At 42.7% G+C, this 18357-nt stretch overlaps 1 protein-coding gene across 1 annotated transcript in view; it reads left to right on the plus strand.

Moving 5' to 3' along the window:
* The first annotated feature begins 11601 nt into the window (after positions 1 to 11601).
* Positions 11602 to 18357, plus strand: part of AOAH (acyloxyacyl hydrolase) — a 173168-nt gene continuing 166412 nt past the window's right edge. Inside the window, exons 1-2 of the mRNA XM_060156020.1 lie at positions 11602 to 11630; positions 14853 to 15003. Of these exons, the coding sequence (XP_060012003.1) occupies positions 14883 to 15003 (121 nt within the window). The 5' untranslated portion in view covers positions 11602 to 11630; positions 14853 to 14882. The remainder of the gene's footprint in view (positions 11631 to 14852; positions 15004 to 18357) is intronic.

Here is an 18357-nt window from a genome sequence, read left to right on the forward strand (position 1 = left end):
TCAGGTAGTCCAGAGTAATCTCCCTAGTTCAAGATCTCTAACTTAATCACATCTGCAAAATCTCTTTTGCCATGTAAGGTAACATATTCCCAGATTAGGACATGAACATCTTTGGAGGGCCACACTGAAAAATGAATTTCATAACCAATTTTAAATTAATGTCACCATTTCATCCTCTGAATGTATTTCCTCATGGCAGGGAAAAGGGAGGCAGCCCAGTACCTGTTCTCCAAATGGCCAAGATAAGATGTTCAACAGATTTTACGAAAGGCAAAAAGAGGAATACAAACTGAAATAAAAGAGCTCGCTCAAATATGTAAATATACAAAAGAACTTTGGCTTTATTGTTACAAACCAGAAAGAAGAAATGAAAGCCAGTATAAGGCATCTGGAGTGGGGAATGATCAGCCCTTGGGCTGGGGTTTCCCACACGTTGCCTCATGGCAGCAGCCAGACGCAGGGCTGACGTTGGCTCCGGTGCTCTTGCTCAACAGTAAGAGCTTATATCATGATGCTAATAAGGAAATAGGGGTGCCCCAAACTTTACACAATTTCTCAATCCAAGGGGATAAGTTTAAAGAGGAAAATGTCAGTTCATGGGTATTTCACATCTGTGGAATACGGAATAAGAAGTTGAGAAAAGTAAGATCTTACAAACCATGAGCTCTTCACCTAGGACCCATGAACCCCCAGAAAATAAATAAATGGGTTTCAAGAATCCATGATGTTTTAAAATTCACATGTACAAATTAGTGTGCTTGTATATGTGCTTTTTTCCCAGGAAGCGGATCCATAGCTTTCATCAGATTCCCAAACGGGTCTGTGAGTGTATAAAATAGAAGATATTTTATATCAGGTGATCAATAAAGAATAGAGAAAAGGCCGCATGTCATTAATTACTCATACAAGAAGTAGTTTCATTTTATCTATGAAATGTACTTAAAAGTCAACATAGGAACCGATCTATGCAAACTCTAGAGCTCTGCCTCAGCACCCGCCCAAGGGCAGAGTAATACAAAGAATGCCAGCTTCCTGCCCCGGGGAACTGGTAGGTTTGTGAGTTTCCCAAGGAGGGGCTTTCCATACAGCTGCCTGTTCTATCATGTGATTGAATAATGACAAAAAGCAAAAGTGATTTAACTATAATTAAATAAACTGATATGCCAGGTGGCTCTTCGAGTTCCCAGAATGTAAACTCAGAGAGGGTGGGAATCTTTGTGAGTTTTCTTAACTTGATGGCTACAACCTTGCCCGGCCATAAGAAGGTCAATAATAGGTGATCAAGAAATATGCATTGAACTAAAGAATCAATAAAGAGTTTTCTAGAACTCTATGAATATTGTGAGTCTAATTATATTAGGCTAATTTTTTTTTTTGCGGTACACAGGCCTCTCACTGTTGTGGCCTCTCCCGTTGCGGAGCACAGGCTCCAGACGCGCAGGCTCAGCGGCCATGGCTCACGGGTCCCGCTGCTCCGCGGCATGTGGGATCTTCCCGGACCGGGGCACGAACCTGTGTTCCATGCATCGGCAGGCGGACCTGTGAGAGTGGTGAGAGTGGGCACCCTTCTCTTGTTCCTGATCTTAGAGGAAATGGTTTCAGTTTTTCACCATTGAGAATGATGTTGGATGTGAGTTTGTCATATATGGCCTTTATTATGTTGAGGTAAATTTCCTCTATGCCTACTTTCTGGAGGGTTTTTATCATAAATCGGTGTTGAATTTTGTCAAAAGCTTTCTCTGCATCTATTGAGATGATCATATGGGTTTTCTCCTTCAGTTTGTTAATATGGTTTAGCACATTGATTGATTTGCATATATTGAAGAATCCTTGCATTCCTGGGATAAACCCCACTTGATCGTGGTGTATGATCCTTTTAATGTGCTGGTGGATTCTGTTTGCTAGTATTTTGTTGAGGATTTTTGCATCTATGTTCATCAGTGATATTGGCCTGTAGTTTTCTTTCTTTGTGACATCTTTGTCTGGTTTTGGTATCAGGGTGATGGTGGTCTCATAGAATGAGTTGGGGAATGTTCCTCCCTCTGCTATACTTTGGAAGAGTTTGAGAAGGATAGGTGTTAGCTCTTCTGTAAATATTTGGTAAGATTCACCTGTGAAGCCATCTGGTCCTGGGCTTTTGTTTGCTGGAAGATTTTTAAGCACAATTTCAATATCAGTGCTTGTGATTGGTCTGTTTATATTTTCGATTTCTTCCTGATTCAGTCTCAGAAGACTGTGCCTTTCTAAGAATGTGTCCATTTCTTCCACGTTGTCCATTTTTTTGGCATATAATTGCTTGCAGTAATCTCTCATGACTCTTTGTATTTCTTCAGTGTCAGTTTTTACTTCTCTGTTTTCCTTTCTAATTCTATTGATTTGAATCTTCTCCCTTTTTTTCTTGATGAGTCTGGCTAATGGTTTATCAATTTTGTTTATCTTCTCAAAGAACCAGTTTTAGTTTTATTGATCTTTGTTATTGTTTCCTCCATTTCTTTTTCCTTTATTTCTGATCTGATCTTAATGATTTCTTTCCTTCTGCTAACTTTGGGTTTTTTTGTTCTTCTTTCTCTAATTGCTTTAGGTGTAATGTTAGGTTATTTTTGAGATGTTTCTTGTTTCTTGAGGTAGGATTTTATTGCTATAAACTTCCCTCTTAGAACTGCTTTTGCTTCATCCCAAAGGTTTGGGTCATCGTGTTTTCATTGTCATTTGTTTCTAGGTATTTTTTGATTTCTTCTTTGATTTCTTCAGTGATCTCTTGGTTATTTAGTAGTGTATTGGTTAGCCTCCATGTGTTTGTATTTATTACAGATTTTTTCCTGTAATTGATATCTAGTCTCATAGCATTGTGGTCAGAAGATATACTTGATATGATTTCAATTTTCTTAAATTTACTGAGGCTTGATTTGTGACCCAAGATATGATCTGTCCTGGAGAATGTTCCATGAGCACTTGAGAATAAAGTGTATTCTGTTGTTTTTGGATGGAATGTCCTATAAATATCAATTAAGTCCATCTTGTTTAATGTATCATTTAAAGCTTGTGTTTCCTTGTTTATTTTCACTTTGGATGATCTGTCCATTAGTGAAAGGAGGGTGTTAAAATCCCCTACTATGATTGTGTTCCTGTTGATTTTCCCTTTTATGGCTGTCAGCATTTGCTTTATGTATTGAGGTGCTGCTATGTTGGCTGCATAAATATTTACAATTGTTATATCTTCTTCTTGGATTGATCCCTTGATCATTATGTAGTTTCCTTCTTTGTCTCTTGTAATAGTCTTTATTTTAAGGTCTATTTTCTCTGATATGAGATTGATACTCCAGCTTTTCTTTGATTTCCATTTGCATGGAATATCTTTTTCCAACCCCTCACTTTCAGTCTGTATGTGTCCCTAGGTCTGAAGTGGGTCTCTTTTAGACAGCATATATATAGGTCTTTTCTTTGGTATCCATTTAGCCAGTCTGTATCTTTTGCTTGGAGCATTTAATCCATTTAAATTTAAGGTAGTTATCAATATATATGTTCCTATTACCATTTTCTTAATTGTTTTGGGTTTGTTATTGTAGGTGTTTCCTTCTCTTGTGTTTCCTGCCTAGAGAAGTTCCTTTAGCATTTGTTGTAAAACTGGTTTTGTGGTGCTGAATTCTCTTAGCTTTTTCTTATCTATAAAGGCTTTAATTTATCCATCAAATCTGAATGAGATCCTTGCTGGGTAGAGTAATCTTGGTTGTAGGTTTTTCCCTTTCATCACTGTAAATATTTCCTGTCACTCCCTTCTGTCTTTCAGTTTCTGCTGAAAGATCAGCTGTTAACATTTTGGCAATTCACTTGTATGTTATTTGTTGCTTTCTCCTTGCTGCTTTTAATATTTTTGTTTGTATTTAATTTTTGATAGTTTGATTAATATGTGTCTTGGTGTATTTCTCCTTGGAGTTATCCTGTATGGGACTCTCTGCGCTTCCTGGACTTGATGGACTATTTCCCTTCCTATAGTAGGGAATCTTTCAACTATATTCTCTTCAAATACTTTTCTCAGTCCCTTTCTTTTTCTCTTCTTCTTCTGGAACGCCTATAATTTGAATGTTGGTGTGTTTGATGTTGTCCCAGAGGTCTGTGAGACTGTCCTCAATTCTCTTCATTCTTTTTTCTTTATTCTGCTCTGCAGTAGTTATTTCCACTCTTTTACCTTCCAGGTCATTTATCTGTTCTTCTTCCTCAGTTATTCTGCTATTGAATCCTTCTACAGAATTTTTAATTTCATTTATTGTGTTGTTCATCATTATTTGTTTACTCTTTAGTTCTTCTAGGTCCTTGTTAAACGTTCCTTGTATTTTCTCCATTCTATTTTCAAGATTTTGGATCATCTTTACTATCATTACTCTGAATTCTTTTTCAAGTAGACTGTCTATTTCCTTTTCATTTGTTTGGTCTGGTGGGTTTTTACCTTGCTCCTTCATCTGCTATGTGTTTCTCTGTCTTCTCATTTTACTTAACTTACTCTGTTTGGGGTCTCTCTTTTTGCAGGCTGCAGGATCATTGTTCCTGTTGTTTTTGGTGTCTGCCCCCAGTGGCTAAGGTTGATTCATCGGGTTGTGTAGTCTTCCTGGTGGAGGGGACTAGTGCCTGTGTTCTGGTGGATGAGGCTGGATCTTGTCTTTCTGCTGGGCAGGACCACTGGAGGTGGCACGTTTTGGGGTGTCTGTGAATTTATTATGATTTTAGGCAGACTTTCTGCTAACAGGTGGGGTTGTGTTCCTGTCTTGCTAGTTGTTTGGCATAGGGTGTCCAGCACTGTAGCTTGCTGGTCTTTGAGTGGAGCTGTATCTTAGCGTTGAGATGGAGATCTCTGGGAGAGCTTTCACCATTTCATATTACGTGGAGCTGGGAGGTTCTCATGGACCAATGTCCTGATCTCGGCTCTCCCACCTCAGAGGCACAGACCTGATGCCCAGCCAGAGCACCAAGACCCTGTCAGCCACACGGCTCAGAAGAAAAGGGAGGGGAAAAAAGAAGAAAAATAATAATAAAATAAAGTTATTAAAATTAAAAAAAAATTATTAAAAATAAAAATATTTTAAAGTCATGAAAATAAGAAAGAAAGGAAGAAGAAAGCAACCAAGCCAATAAACAAATCCACCTATGATAACAAGTTCTAAAAAGTATACTAAAAAAAAAAAATGGACAGACAAAACTAGGACAAATGCAAAAGCAAAGCTGTACAGACAAAATCACGCAAAGAAGCATACACACTCACAAAAAAAGAAAAAGGAAAAAAATATATCTATATATATAAAGAAAAGGAAGAGAGCAACCAAATCAATAAACAAATCTACCAATGATAATAAGCTCTAAATACTAAAGTAAGATAAACATAAAACCAGAAACAAATTAGATGCAGAAAGCAAACCCCAAGTGTACAGTTGCTCCCAAAGTCCAGTGCCTGAATATTGAGATGATTCGTTGTCTATTCAGGTATTCCACAGATGCAGGTACATCAAGTTGATTGTGGAGCTTTAATCCGCTGCTCCTGAGGCTGCTGGAAGAGATTTCCCTTTCTCTTCTTTGTTCGCACAGCTCCTGGGGTTCAGCTTTGGATTTGGCCCCTCCTCTGCGAGTAGGTCACCTGAGGGCGTCTGTTGTTTGCTCAGACAGGATGGGGTTAAAGGAGCAGCTGATTAGGGGGCTCTGGCTCACTCAGGCCAGGGGGAGGGAGGGGTATGGATGCGCGGTGAGCCTGCGGCGGCAGAGGCCGGCGTGACGTTGCACCATCCTGAGGCGCGCCGTGTGTTCTCCCGGGGAAGTTGTCCCTGGATCACGGGACCCTAGCAGTGGCGGGATGCACAGGCTCCCCGGAAGGGGGGTGTGGATAGTGACCTGTGCTCACACACAGGCTTCTTGATGGCGGCAGCAGCAGCCTTAGCGTCTCATGCCCATCTCTGGGGTCTGCGCTGGTAGCCGAGGCTCGCGCCCGTCTCTGGAGCTCGTTTAGGTGGTGCTCTGAATCCCTTCTCCTCACGCACCTCGAAACAATGGTCTCTTGCCTCCTAGGCAGGTCCAGACATTTTCTGGACTCCCTCCTGGCTAGCTGTGGTGCACTAGCCCCCTTCAGGCTGTGTTCACGCAGCCAACCCCAGTCCTCTCCCTGGGATCCGACCTCTGAAGCCTAAGCCTCAGCTCCCAGCCTCTGCCCATCCCAGCGGGTGAGCAGACAAGCCTCTCTGGGTGGTGAGCGCCAGTTGGCACTGATCCTCTGTGCGGCAATCTCTCCGCTTTGCCCTCCGCACCCCTGTTGCTGTGCTCTCCTCCGTGGCTCCGAGGCTTCCCCCTCCACCACCCCCCGTCTCTGCCCGCGAAAGGGCTTCCTAGTGTGTGGAAACCTTTCCTCCTTCACGGCTCCCTCCCAGAGGTGCAAATCCCATCCCTATTCTTTTGTCTCTGTTTTTCCTTTTTTCTTTTGCCCTACCCAGGTACGTGGGGAGTTTCTTGCCTTTTGGGAATTCTGAGGTCTTCTGCTAGCGTTCAGTAGGTGTTGTGTAGGAGTTGTTCCACATGTAGATGTATTTCTGATGTATTTGTGGGAAGGAAGGCAATCTCCAAGTCTTACTCCTCCGCCATCTTGAAGGTCTCCTAGGCTGACTTTTTAATTTCTTTTACCACTAATAAATTTATTTGATTTTATTAAAAACCACATATTGTCATTAAATCAAAAATTTTCATATTTTATTATAATTGTTTTCATTCTGAATGTCTGAAAGCTGTTCATTGAAAAATTTCATCTTTCATCAATGCAGTATTTCCTTATTTTTTATTAATATTTACATATGAAATAAAATGGGGAGAAAGGGCCACTACCTGATTCTTTGCATTCATAATCATGTAATTTAGGACCTCTGACTCCATGGAAATAAAAGATCTAAGTTTCAGAGCTAACAATGACGGGATGAAAGGCTTCTGCTGTTGCTGGTTGAGAATGAATTATTTCCCTGCATGGAGGAATTCAGGGTTGTCCTTCATCGTGCTGTGTGTTAATTGGATTGTCTTTGGTATAGCTGGTTTAAGCGTGGCACAGATCATTTCCACATGGGTATCTTGAGTCAGGCTGGCCTTCTAAACCCACAGGTCTGTTTTAAAGTCTGAACACTTTCTCACATCAAAGAGCAGAAGGGAAGTTTCTGAATCAAAAACTAAGTGGATTTCTTATCTCATGGCCTGCAGCCATAGGGTGTGCTAACTTCCTGGGAGAGATGTCTCACCAGAGCTTTTAAAAAGAGGCATCGGCTGGGTGCTTTACCTTCATTGGTCAGTTTGCAGGGAGATGCCTTCAAAGGAGCCATGTTACAGGAAACACCCAGTTAGATGGTCTCATTCTTTTTGGCTTGTATGCTGGGAAGGTAGATGCATTGCTGCTACAGAGCAGTGAGGAGGTGGTGTCTCCAGAGAGGCTAAACCCCTCCTAAAATGTATTCCAGCAAAGCAGGGAACACCAGGGTAGCAGATGGTCTAATTAATGGCCTTCAAGAGTCTAGTCCCAGGAGAAGATAGAGGGATGAGGGTCTGAAGAAGGGTCACTCTTGGTCAGAGCAAACTGGGCAGGTCTGCAGTCTGCAGAGAAATCAAGTTTGCCATCTTATTACAAAAACCATGACAAACTGGAGGAAATTGCACGACTCTAGACTTCACCCCCTGACAACATAAGACTCTCACTTCTTGTTTTCTCTCTGCACAGTTATGGACTGCATCTCAAATTCTAACTTGGATGCTTGGCCCTTATTGCATCCTTTGCTGATCTGATTCCACAGCATTTGCACTAGGGTTTAGTACTAAACCCCGAATTTACTGCCTTCAATGCTTTTCCTTTTGCATAATAGTCCTGAAAGCATTTTTTAAAATAGCTTCTTCTGTTTCACTGTACTGCCATAATATACCTTTAAATTTTTCATAAAATTTTTATAATATCTTAAATTCTTTTGCCTTTTGCTTGCTCCTTTCTTTCCCCCATGATCATTTATTGAATACCTGCCATGAGTCAGGTGCATGTTCTACGGTGATGGAGCTAAATAACTTGGATGCTGATGTCGTTAGCATCCAATGGGGGGCGGGGGGGAATCAGGTGCCCACACTAATGGCCATGCCACAGAGGCAAGGCCCAGTGGAGGCTTGCCTGAAGTGTCCTGGGAGCACTGAGGATGGAGCAAACACTTGTGCTTGGCAAGGGACACAGAAGGCTTTTGAGAAGAGGAGAACTTCAACAAAAAGAAGTTGTCCTGGAGACAAATACTCTTATCAGGAGAAGGATATTTCAGGCAGAATGACAGCTCATGCAAAGGCACTGAGGCATGAACAGCTGGGCATGTCTGGGGACATCACTGGTAATTTGGTGCCACCAGAACATAGGGCACTTGGGAAAGTGATTAGAAATGTGGCTGGAGGGATGAAGTCTCCAGACGATGAGAAGACTTGTGGGCCGTTCCAAGGAATTCACTCTTTATTTGGGGGGCGATAGGGAGCTTTGACGGGTTGTAGGCATCAGGGTAATATGATCTACTGTGTTCTTGACTAAGATTGCTAATTTTCTTCAACTCTAATTTTACCTTTAATTGTACTCCCTGTATCTTTCTTTTTCTTTAAAACCCGTAATACTTATTCTGGTTATCTATTTTCCAAAACCTATAAAATTATATTCATCCCCACCCTGTCTTCCCTTCCATCACCCTCCCATTGGAAGCACTTGGCAGGAGTTTGGATGTGGATTTGCATACAACATTTTAAGCACTTGCTCTGTGCCAGGCACTGTGTAAAGCAATTTCATGATCTTCTCTCCTCTCCCCTTACTGTCTGTCCACTACCTCTTAACACAATGACTGGGAATATCGGAGAGAGAGCTTTGAACCGAATGAAGAGCTCCAAAGAAGCCTGTAATATACTGCTCTGAGCTCACCCTGTGCATCTGGGGCTCGTGCAGTAAAATAGTGTACACTCAGCTCAAGGCAAGTTCTTAAGGTGATCTTATACTTAGGCACTTCACCTCTCAGACCATATGACCATGACTGCTCTAGTCCTCTGCAACTGCAACATCCCATACCTTCCACACGCACCTTGAAGCTGCGTTTTAGCCTTTTGTTCACAGTTAGCATGAAGCTTAGTTCATTTTACTTAGGCTTCCTCCATGAAAATATCCCCAGAAGAGATTTAACGAATCCATATTTTTTAATATAGTGGCAAACTCCCCAGTAAGTCAGGACCTTGTCTTATTCACGATAGTCCCCTGATCACAGGTTAGCCTGTCTCATTTCAGTCTCAGCTGTGATATTGGTTTTTGCCAATTTGTGTTTCCATGAGCTGTCCAGGACAAGAGTTGGAGAGGAAAGTGCCTTTAGGGAGCATCTGCTGCCCATGATTCAAAGAAAACCCCACTGGGAAGAATAGGACAGGCCAGTGTGCCTCATTCCACCTTCCAAAAACTCTTAATGCAAGGTAATCTTACATATTCAATTCAGAAAGAAAAATGTTCACATGTATTTATGTATAATATGCATGGTAGGCAGTTGCCTCCCAATATTCTATTTCTCCTTCTGTTAACCTGATTTTTAGCAGAGCATGTTGCCATCAGAATAAGTGATTGCAGCTTCCCTTAGTTAGGAGTGGTCATATGACTCTATTTCCCAGCACCCCTTGTAGCCAGGTGTGGTCACTGAGATGTATGCAGAAGTGTTGGGAGATTTGGGGGAAGAAGCTCTTTATAAGGAAAGGTGTGAATTTCACTAGCCATCTTCTGCTTTCTTCTACTGCTGGCTTGGAACATAGACATGATGGCTGGAGCTCTAGCAGCTATTTTAGCCATCTAAGGTCTAAAATTTTCATCCTACTAGTTATAGGATAGTAGGACAGAAAATAAAAAGCTTTGGCACCTGAAGACACCATGGGACAACCATAGCAGCCTTGAACTGCCTACCCCTGGACTTCTTTTATCTAAAAACGAATAAAAGAATGAATGAATGAGCTTCAAGCTTATTTCAGCTATGTTTATTTTATTTTGTTCCATATGTGCATTCAAACTCAAGTTTACATGTTGGAGATCTAAGTAAAAGTAGTTTAAGTCTACCTTCCTCCCAGCCTATAGCATATGGGAGTCTAAAGCATATGAGAATCAATCTGTGATTGATATATGAGAGTCCAAAGCCCTCCCCAAGATACCCGTGAATCCCTGAGCATGTAAGCTCCTAGTCCTTCAGCTTCTGGAGTTGTAATTACCTGTGCCTCTTTTGCTCTGCCCTGCTCTGATCCAAACATGAAACTCATTTCCTCATTGATTTCCACAAGAATCCATTCAGGATCTTGGCAAAGTATCATCTCTCACATGGCACAGCAAACAACTTACTGATCTATGTTGAACTTCCTATTAGCTCAGGTCTTTTCGCCACCCCACTTCCCAGCACTTCTCTTTTGGCGCTTCAGCCAGGAAGACCCCAGTGTCTCATTTGATCCTGCTTCTCCCTTCTCTGCCCCTACTTCCTTCCTTTTACATCCAAATTCTACTGCCTCACTTATAAAAAGCAGCCCATGTGCCACAGCTCCTTTACCCAAATTTACTCTTAGGTGCCAGGCAGACAAAAGAAGTTCTATTTAATAGAATTCACTCTCCTAAGAAGGCAGTTGTAGTTGTAAATGGCATACCTCTGCCAGTGAGTGTGAACGTAGCTCTAAAATCTTAAGAACCTCAGAGTGCACGAAGGAGTGGGTGGGGTGTATGGGGAGCAGGAAAGGAGTGTTGGAGCAAAGATCTGCCTGTGTGTCTGGATCATGCTGCACCCTTGCCATTGCTACATTGTTAACACATTGAGGATCACTAGTTTATTTCCTGGTGCGTGTCTCTTCCTGCTGGAAACTACCAGTGTACCTCTTGGGAGGTGGGTTTCCACATTCTCTCTCACCATGTGGTTATTTTCTACATTACATCTGCAAGTTTCTCTCCTACCAGTGATAATACGCTTGGGTGGCCACTCCTCTGGGGTGTTCTGAATTTCTACTTTGTATCTACTTAAGTGCATTACTAAAATGGACATTCCTTTAAAGATTCCGAGAAAATACATAAAACATGTTAAAATTCCAATACTTGAGAAGAATAGTGTTAATTCATTGTTAGCTTTAAATTTACCTGACATTTACTCTTAGGTTTTTTTTCATTCATGTTGTCTCTTTAATCCTCATAATTTCCCTATAGTATTGGCATCATATACCCCATTTTGTAGTTAAATAAACTGACACCCAGAGAGGTGGATCGGCTTGCCCAAGGACACACAATTAGTAAGTGATGAAACCATGATGAAGATGAAAGTGCTGCTGATCCTAAGCCCAGAACCCTTTTAATTAGCCGACACGCACCCTTGTCACGGATTAATTTACAGTTTCCCTAGCAGAGAGCAGAGGCCTGAGGTAGAATAAATAAACCCTGGCTGGGGAGGAGGGGTCAGCAAAGGATCTGGGCTTGGTGTGAACCGAGGGTCACCGCAGAGAATCCTGGGAAGCCAGAAGCAAGGGGAGGGATCCTTGGTGTCCGAAAGAGGAGGAAGTCAAAGCGAAGAGGCGCTTTTGAGGGAGCACCAGATTTTACAGTATCTCCTGTCACCCAGGTCAGTTGTTTTTGTTTTTTTGTGTTTTTTTTCTGATTAAGGAACTTGCTGTGAATGAGATGGTTGAGGCCAATGCAGTTCAAAATATAGTCAGGAAGCATATTCAAACAGAACAAGCCAGAACCACCGGTGTAACATTTGAGAATTATAAACCCTCAGCCTTCTGTAGCAGCTGGACAGACTGTGATTTGAATCGAAACTCTCCGAGTGAAGTAAGCAACAAAGTGCTCCAAGGAAGAAATCTCATTTCCCAAAAGCAGATTTTGAGAAACTCAGAATTGGAGCATCTGACACAGGTGTCCTCAAGGGACATCATACAGGGTCCAACAAGTCGTTAGAAACCATTGGCAGGTCCAGGGCCTTTCAGCAAGTTGTACAGAGATTCTAATAGGTCATGTGCACTCAATGCTCCAGGAGCACAGGTAGCCCTGTCGGGGAGATGAGACCAGGCAGTCTGAGCGATGGCTGTGCAAACAGTAGGAGCCCTGCACCTTCGCCTCGGTGACCGGAGGGAGGGTTTGTTAGTGGTACATGGGCTCACGCACTCCCTTCAGCATCAGTTAGTGAAATCACTTCCTGACTTCTGTGTTCCTCTTTTTTTTTTTTTTGCGGTACGCGGGCCTCTCACTGTTGTGGCCTCTCCCGTTGCGGAGCACAGGCTCCAGATGCACAGGCTCAGCAGCCACGGCTCCTGGGCCCAGCCGCTCCGCGGCATGTGGGATCCTCCCGGACCGGGGCACGAACCCGCGTCCCCCTGCATCGTCAGGCGGACTCTCAATGACTGCACCACCAGGGAAGCCCTGTGTTCCTCTTTTGACCCTGCCAAGTAAGAACTCACCTTTCAAGCATGAAAATCACTTCCGTTTAGGGAAAACCTACTATATGTCAAACACTACAATGACATTCACCCACAGCTGAAGAATCTTAGCCCTGGAAATGGTAAAGGGCTGGCTCAGTGCTATACAGCTAAGCCCGGGGTTCCCAGGGCAGCCAGCTCTGCCCGAAGCCCCAGCATCTCAGGCTGCCTCAGGACCGCCGTCCGTGCTTGTGGGTGGAACTGCCTGGGTCACGCACACATGACCAAGGGCCTAAAAGTTGCACACAGCCTAACAGTGAGAAATGCCTCTCACCCTGAGGTGTCCCAGTCCTGCTTGCAGCTATAGATGTAGACCAGGAGACCCTCAGGAGGCCCAGAGCCGGGGCCAAATGCTTTTGCCGAAGCTGTGTGAAGATTCCTCACCCACCTATGGGTTAACGAACTAGACTCTGCTCCTGGAGGGCTGCCCTGCACACAGACGGTGTTCGATAAATGCAGCCTTCAGTAAATGCAGCCAGTGTCATTTTCCTATACCTTGGCCTGCAACTACCATGGGCGTCTTAGAATTCTCTCGAAATCTGGCCTGGGGTGCAGATTTCATCATACTCCTGCTGGGATAATAACCAAAGCTTTGATTTACCAAATCTTCTTGCTGGACACACTGCTTTATAGTATGAATACACCGTCTATTTTAGTCCTTCCAGCAACCCTGACAAATATTATTATAATTCCAGTATAAATGAAGAAGTAGAAGAAAGTATAGAAAGGTTCCATCACTGGTCTAATACATGACTCAGAAGTGTACAATGGATAGGATAGTTGAACATGTGTCTTTTTGTCTTTCCAGTCAGTGCTATTAATAACTCTATTATCCTGCCTGCCGAGGAATTCCCTGGAATTTCTCTAGGCCCTGAACCCTCTGTTGGTCGTGGTGACTTCCAGAGCTTCCCTTGGCCACAGGGTCAGAGACCTTGTGAAACAGCAGCTCAGCCTCAAAGGAAGCCACGGGTCCATGGTGACCAAGGACATCCATGGCATTCGCTGGCCTAACCAGTGCTGGACCCTTAAGTAGGGAAATACTCTGGTGTGTGATATCTCTGCTGCAGATTCAGAGATTTGACAAATTGGCATTTGTTAAACTAATGCTCACCCAAGAAGTCTTCAGACCATAAAAATTGATATTTCCTACATCCTGGAAAGAATACAACTCTAAAATTCTACCTGCTGCTTAAAATGCTGTTCCTTAAGTAAAAGCAGGAGGAGGAGAAGAAATGTCTACCAATTTTGATAGCTTTTATAATATTTTATAAAGTTTATCATAAGCTTTCCTCAGAGCCTAAACAGGGAGAATATTAATTGCGTGATCCCCCAGGCTTATCTAGATTGCAGCCCTTTGCCCCACTCCCCTTATCTCATCGGAGAATGGCTTGTGACTTTGCTGTATCCTATTTCAGAACAAAGCATTTAGATTGTATGTCTTTTCTTTATCTATGATCTGGTTTAGTTTTCAGTTTGTTTGTTTGTTTGTTTTCTTCTTGGAAAAATAGCATTCAATTTTCATCTTCAAAATAGAAAATCAGTCTTAAAAATGAACAAATCTTTCACAGGTGAGGGATGTAAACAGACTTTGAAATTCTGGAGGAAAGAGATGCATTGTGCACAGTCAAGTAAATATGAATTTGTTAATTTCAGCTCATCTTTTTTCTTATTAGATTGAAAATCCAGCCATTTTGACTGCCCCTTTACTGTCTCACTGTTCATTTTCTGAAACCAATGAATGGCCTTGGGAAAACTTGACCCTTCAAGGAATAATCCAACTTCTCCAGAGGAAAATAACTACTTGACCAGAATATTCTTTAAGAACAAAATAAGGAGCCCAACCTCACCATATAAAACTGTTCAGAGCAAAACTAAACTTCTGAATACAACGGATTATAATTTCTACAGCCTGTGAACAACTGCTGATCAAATTGCTAAAGGCTGCTGTTTTTGTGGTTGAGGCTTTCTTCTTTGGTTTTACTTTTAATGTAGTTTTGTTTTGCAAGAACGAAAGAGGAAGGGCCGCCTAACCAGGCTGCGGGACGATTCCAGCAAGCCTCGAGTTTCCTGGGGTTCACAGCCGCGGACTTCAGCCAGCAAGTGCAGAAGCGCTTGTTGCTGCCTCAGCTGCACCTGGGTTTTTCCCTGTCTTGCAGTTTGTAGCTTAGAAGAACGGTGTGCAAGCGACTCCAGCTCTTCCCACACCCAGGCCAGTGTGGCTCTCTCTCAGGGCTCTGTCATAGTGAAAAGTGTGTATGTGAGTGTGGTGTGTGTGTGTGTCAGAAAACGAAAGAGAAGGGGAGAGAGACTGATCAATTCTTCGGCCTCAACTTCAGCATGCCTTAGTTGTCCGCTTCTGTCCCCAGGCTGGTGTCTTCTGGTGCAGTAGCTCCGAGATGAAGCCACCCTGGAAAATCCTTATGGCCACTCCTCTGTTCTTTCTCCTGACCCTTCACACCTTGGCCTCTCCAGCCTATGACCACCAGCCCAGCACCAGACGCTCCAAAGTCTGTATAGGTACGTAAATATTCTATTTTTAATGTGGATATCATGGGGTCAAATCCTTGACTTGCATAGTAAATCATCTATTTAATGGCATCCATAGCTATAAGATTCCAAGTAAGACACCAATAACCTTACCAGCGTAGAAAAATTTTGCTTCTTAGAGTAAGTGTTCACACTACACGCACATATGTGTGTATAGAAGCATGCTATATAGTTGCTAGTTTGAATTAAAAGTCTTCCACCTCATTGGTGATTGGAATTTTTTCCCCCTGGATGGGCAACTATAAAAGCCTGAAATTCTTACCTGCTTTCGGGACAGTAGACAGCATTACACAGTAGAAGGAAGGTGGACTTTGACCTTTGAATTGCTGCCACCTCCTCCCCCTCTGTTCTGTCCCTTACAGTCTGAAGCTTTGAGCAGCTTAATACTTCCATACCTCTGTGTTCTTATGGATGAAACGAGGCTTATTACACGCACTTCATGGCGATGTGAGAATTGAGATCATGCATGTAAATTTATGGTATTTGCACACAGTAAGGATTCAACAATCTTAGTTTTCTTCCTTCTCTCAGTGAGTCCAGAGATGGCAATAAAAGGACAGTCACCTGGAAACATTGAACTTTGACTGAGCTATGGCTTTCACTTATCTTTTATTGAAGTATTTTACTTCAAAGTAGTTGTTGTTGTTTGGTGTTTGGGGTTTTGTTTTTCGTTTTTTTGGGGGGGAGGTTGTTGTTTTTTTGTTTGTTTTTTTGGAGAGGAGTAAAAGTAGGGTAAGACCTTTGATATTCATGTTATACCTGGAGATTCCTGAACAGGGCCAAGGGCTTTCAATGGGTCAGTCCATGGAGCCAAGGATACTCAGAAGTCTGAGTAGTAATTATTCAATGAGCAGATCTCAAAATAAAATCCTGCTTTAAGAAGCCAGAAGAAGAACTCGAGGGATAAGTATGGTGGCCATCTCTTACAAATGAAAAGTTTGGATACAGATTATGATACATATGAATTATTTCTGGAGACAGTACAGAAGAATATCTGAATTAGTCCTATTTCCTGAAAAACCATGATTTCCAGTCTTTATACATGTTAAGGAGCACATCTCTGGTTTCAAGGTCTTCTTTTAAATTAAAACCTTAAGACCTGGATTCCCCGCGAATCTATTCTCCACAGGCCTGGAAGCAGAGGTGTGGCCCCATTGGAGCCATGCCTGGGAGGTTATCCCCACCACTGTTTGGTTCCGTCAGATAATTATTTACCACCTTCTATTTTCTCAAAACAAACACCTAAAGCTTGTCAAGTGGAAATGCACTTGAGAAAGGCTTAAGTGGAATCAGTTCTATTTCTAGGATGGTTGCATCATCTGAGATACTTGGCCCTCCACCCCTATAAAGTAGACATGAGATACTCGTTCCCTTCCCTGCCCCATTCCCACTGAGGCATAGAGAATTAGAAGGAGGTGTTGAGGGGATTCTAGGATGCAGTTGTTCTGGCTATCTATTATTGCATAACAAAATTTAAAATAACCATTTTGTCATACCATGATCTTGTGGGTCGAGTGTGCACTTTTAGCACCAGCACGCCCAGCAGCTGTGGCGATTGGAGGTGTCTCCTGAAAGGGGACCTGGGTGTGCTCTTAGGCACTGGCCAAATGTGGAAGTGTCTTAGGAAGCAGCGAAATAAGCTTACTCGCAGCTGGTGGTAAGAGGAAGAGCCTCATAGAGGGGCTGGGAGAAGAGGAGGAATTGTCATTTGGACTTCTGTTAATCCCAACAACTTTCAAATGAAAAGCAGGACTATATGACTTCCAACTCATTGGCTCCCATAGTCCAGAGTTTGCACGTAAGAGGTCAACCTACACAGAGAAGGACTTTTCTTCTGGCTGTCATCTAACATCCTGGCACAGAGAATCTGGGCTAAGTCTTTTAGCTCACTGAACAAGAGGCAGGGGAGAGTGAGGAGAGCTCCCAGTGCAGATGTGGCTGCCAGGGTCACGGAGGGAGGGGACAGCTCTCACAGAAGTGGGAACTCTTGTGACTCGAGAGATACTCCACAAGGAGCCACTGTAGAAGTTATTGAGTGATTGAGCCAACATCCCCATCATAAACAAACAACCCCAGCTCCTGTACCAAGAGGAACCTTTGCAGTGGGGAACTAACCAGCAGATCTGGAGGGCATGGCCTTGAACATATTCCAAAATCAGAACTAAGCTATGCAAAGCCCCAGTGGCCTCTTTCCCAATTTACCATAATTCCTTTGCACTGAACTGTACGTTCATTTGATCACTAAGTAAACTCTGATTCTACTGTGCTGGAACAGCCAGGGCCTCTTTCTGCCACTTTTCAAATGTTATGAAATCAATAATAAGCCATGTTCATTTTTGCAAAACATTATTTTCTTTACATGGCTGATTTAGGGGCAAAGTAATCCTTATGTTTCTAAGTCATTGACATTTAAATTAATTCACTGAATTTTGGTTTTTTTTTTTTTCAAGGAATCTTTTTAAAGCGCTTAAAAAAATTTTTTTTTCCCTCATTCATGTTTGGTTAAGTATATAAAATGCCTTCAGAGTCCGATAAAACCTCCTCCCCACCGAACCACATCACACACACAGTGGTCAGAGATGACTTTATAGTTTGAAAGATAAAGGGGAAGACGTGATCCTAAGCTTTCAACCAGCATGAATGGTAAAATGACAATGTCGCTGACAAAAATAGGAACGATTTAGACAGAGCCAGCAGAGATTGAAAATTTATGATCACAATTTACATGTACAGAAGTTTCATTTTCTCTATTTCTCTATATCTGAACACTAGTTCATAAGCCACCACCATTGCTGCTGAGGGCAGCAAACATTTCATCTTTCCACTCATGTGTTTAAATTTAGTCTCCTCTGGATAATTCAGGGCTCTCTTCTTTTTCCCCTGTCTGAGGGTTGCTCTCAGTCCTTGGGGAGGTCTTTTGTATCACCCTGAGTTCTCGGCCCTCAGAACTCCCACAGTGAAGTGTCACGGCTGGTGCAGCTCATGGGCTGTTCTTAACAGAATCCACGGTCACTCCCCGCTGACAATCTGCTCACCTCCACCCTCGTGGGCCCTGCAGACCCTTCAGGTGTAGCCAGATGCCTGCTGGTTCCCAGCTGCAGCTGCAGCCCTCTGCACTTTGTCCCCCACTCTTCACACTTGCCCTCTCCTTAATCCCCTACTTTTATTTTTAGATTATCACAGAATTTAATCCCAACCTTGGCACAGATGGTAGGTTTCTGATCATCTCAATTTTCACTAAACTCACCTTTGCCTTTTTTTCTTTTTTTCCTGGATTGTTCTGGGGCATAACCCTGAAGAGAAGGACCACAAAGGCACTCTAGA

Source organism: Lagenorhynchus albirostris, chromosome 8 (assembly GCF_949774975.1).
Source record: "Lagenorhynchus albirostris chromosome 8, mLagAlb1.1, whole genome shotgun sequence".
In the NCBI taxonomy this organism is placed as follows: domain Eukaryota; kingdom Metazoa; phylum Chordata; class Mammalia; order Artiodactyla; family Delphinidae; genus Lagenorhynchus; species Lagenorhynchus albirostris.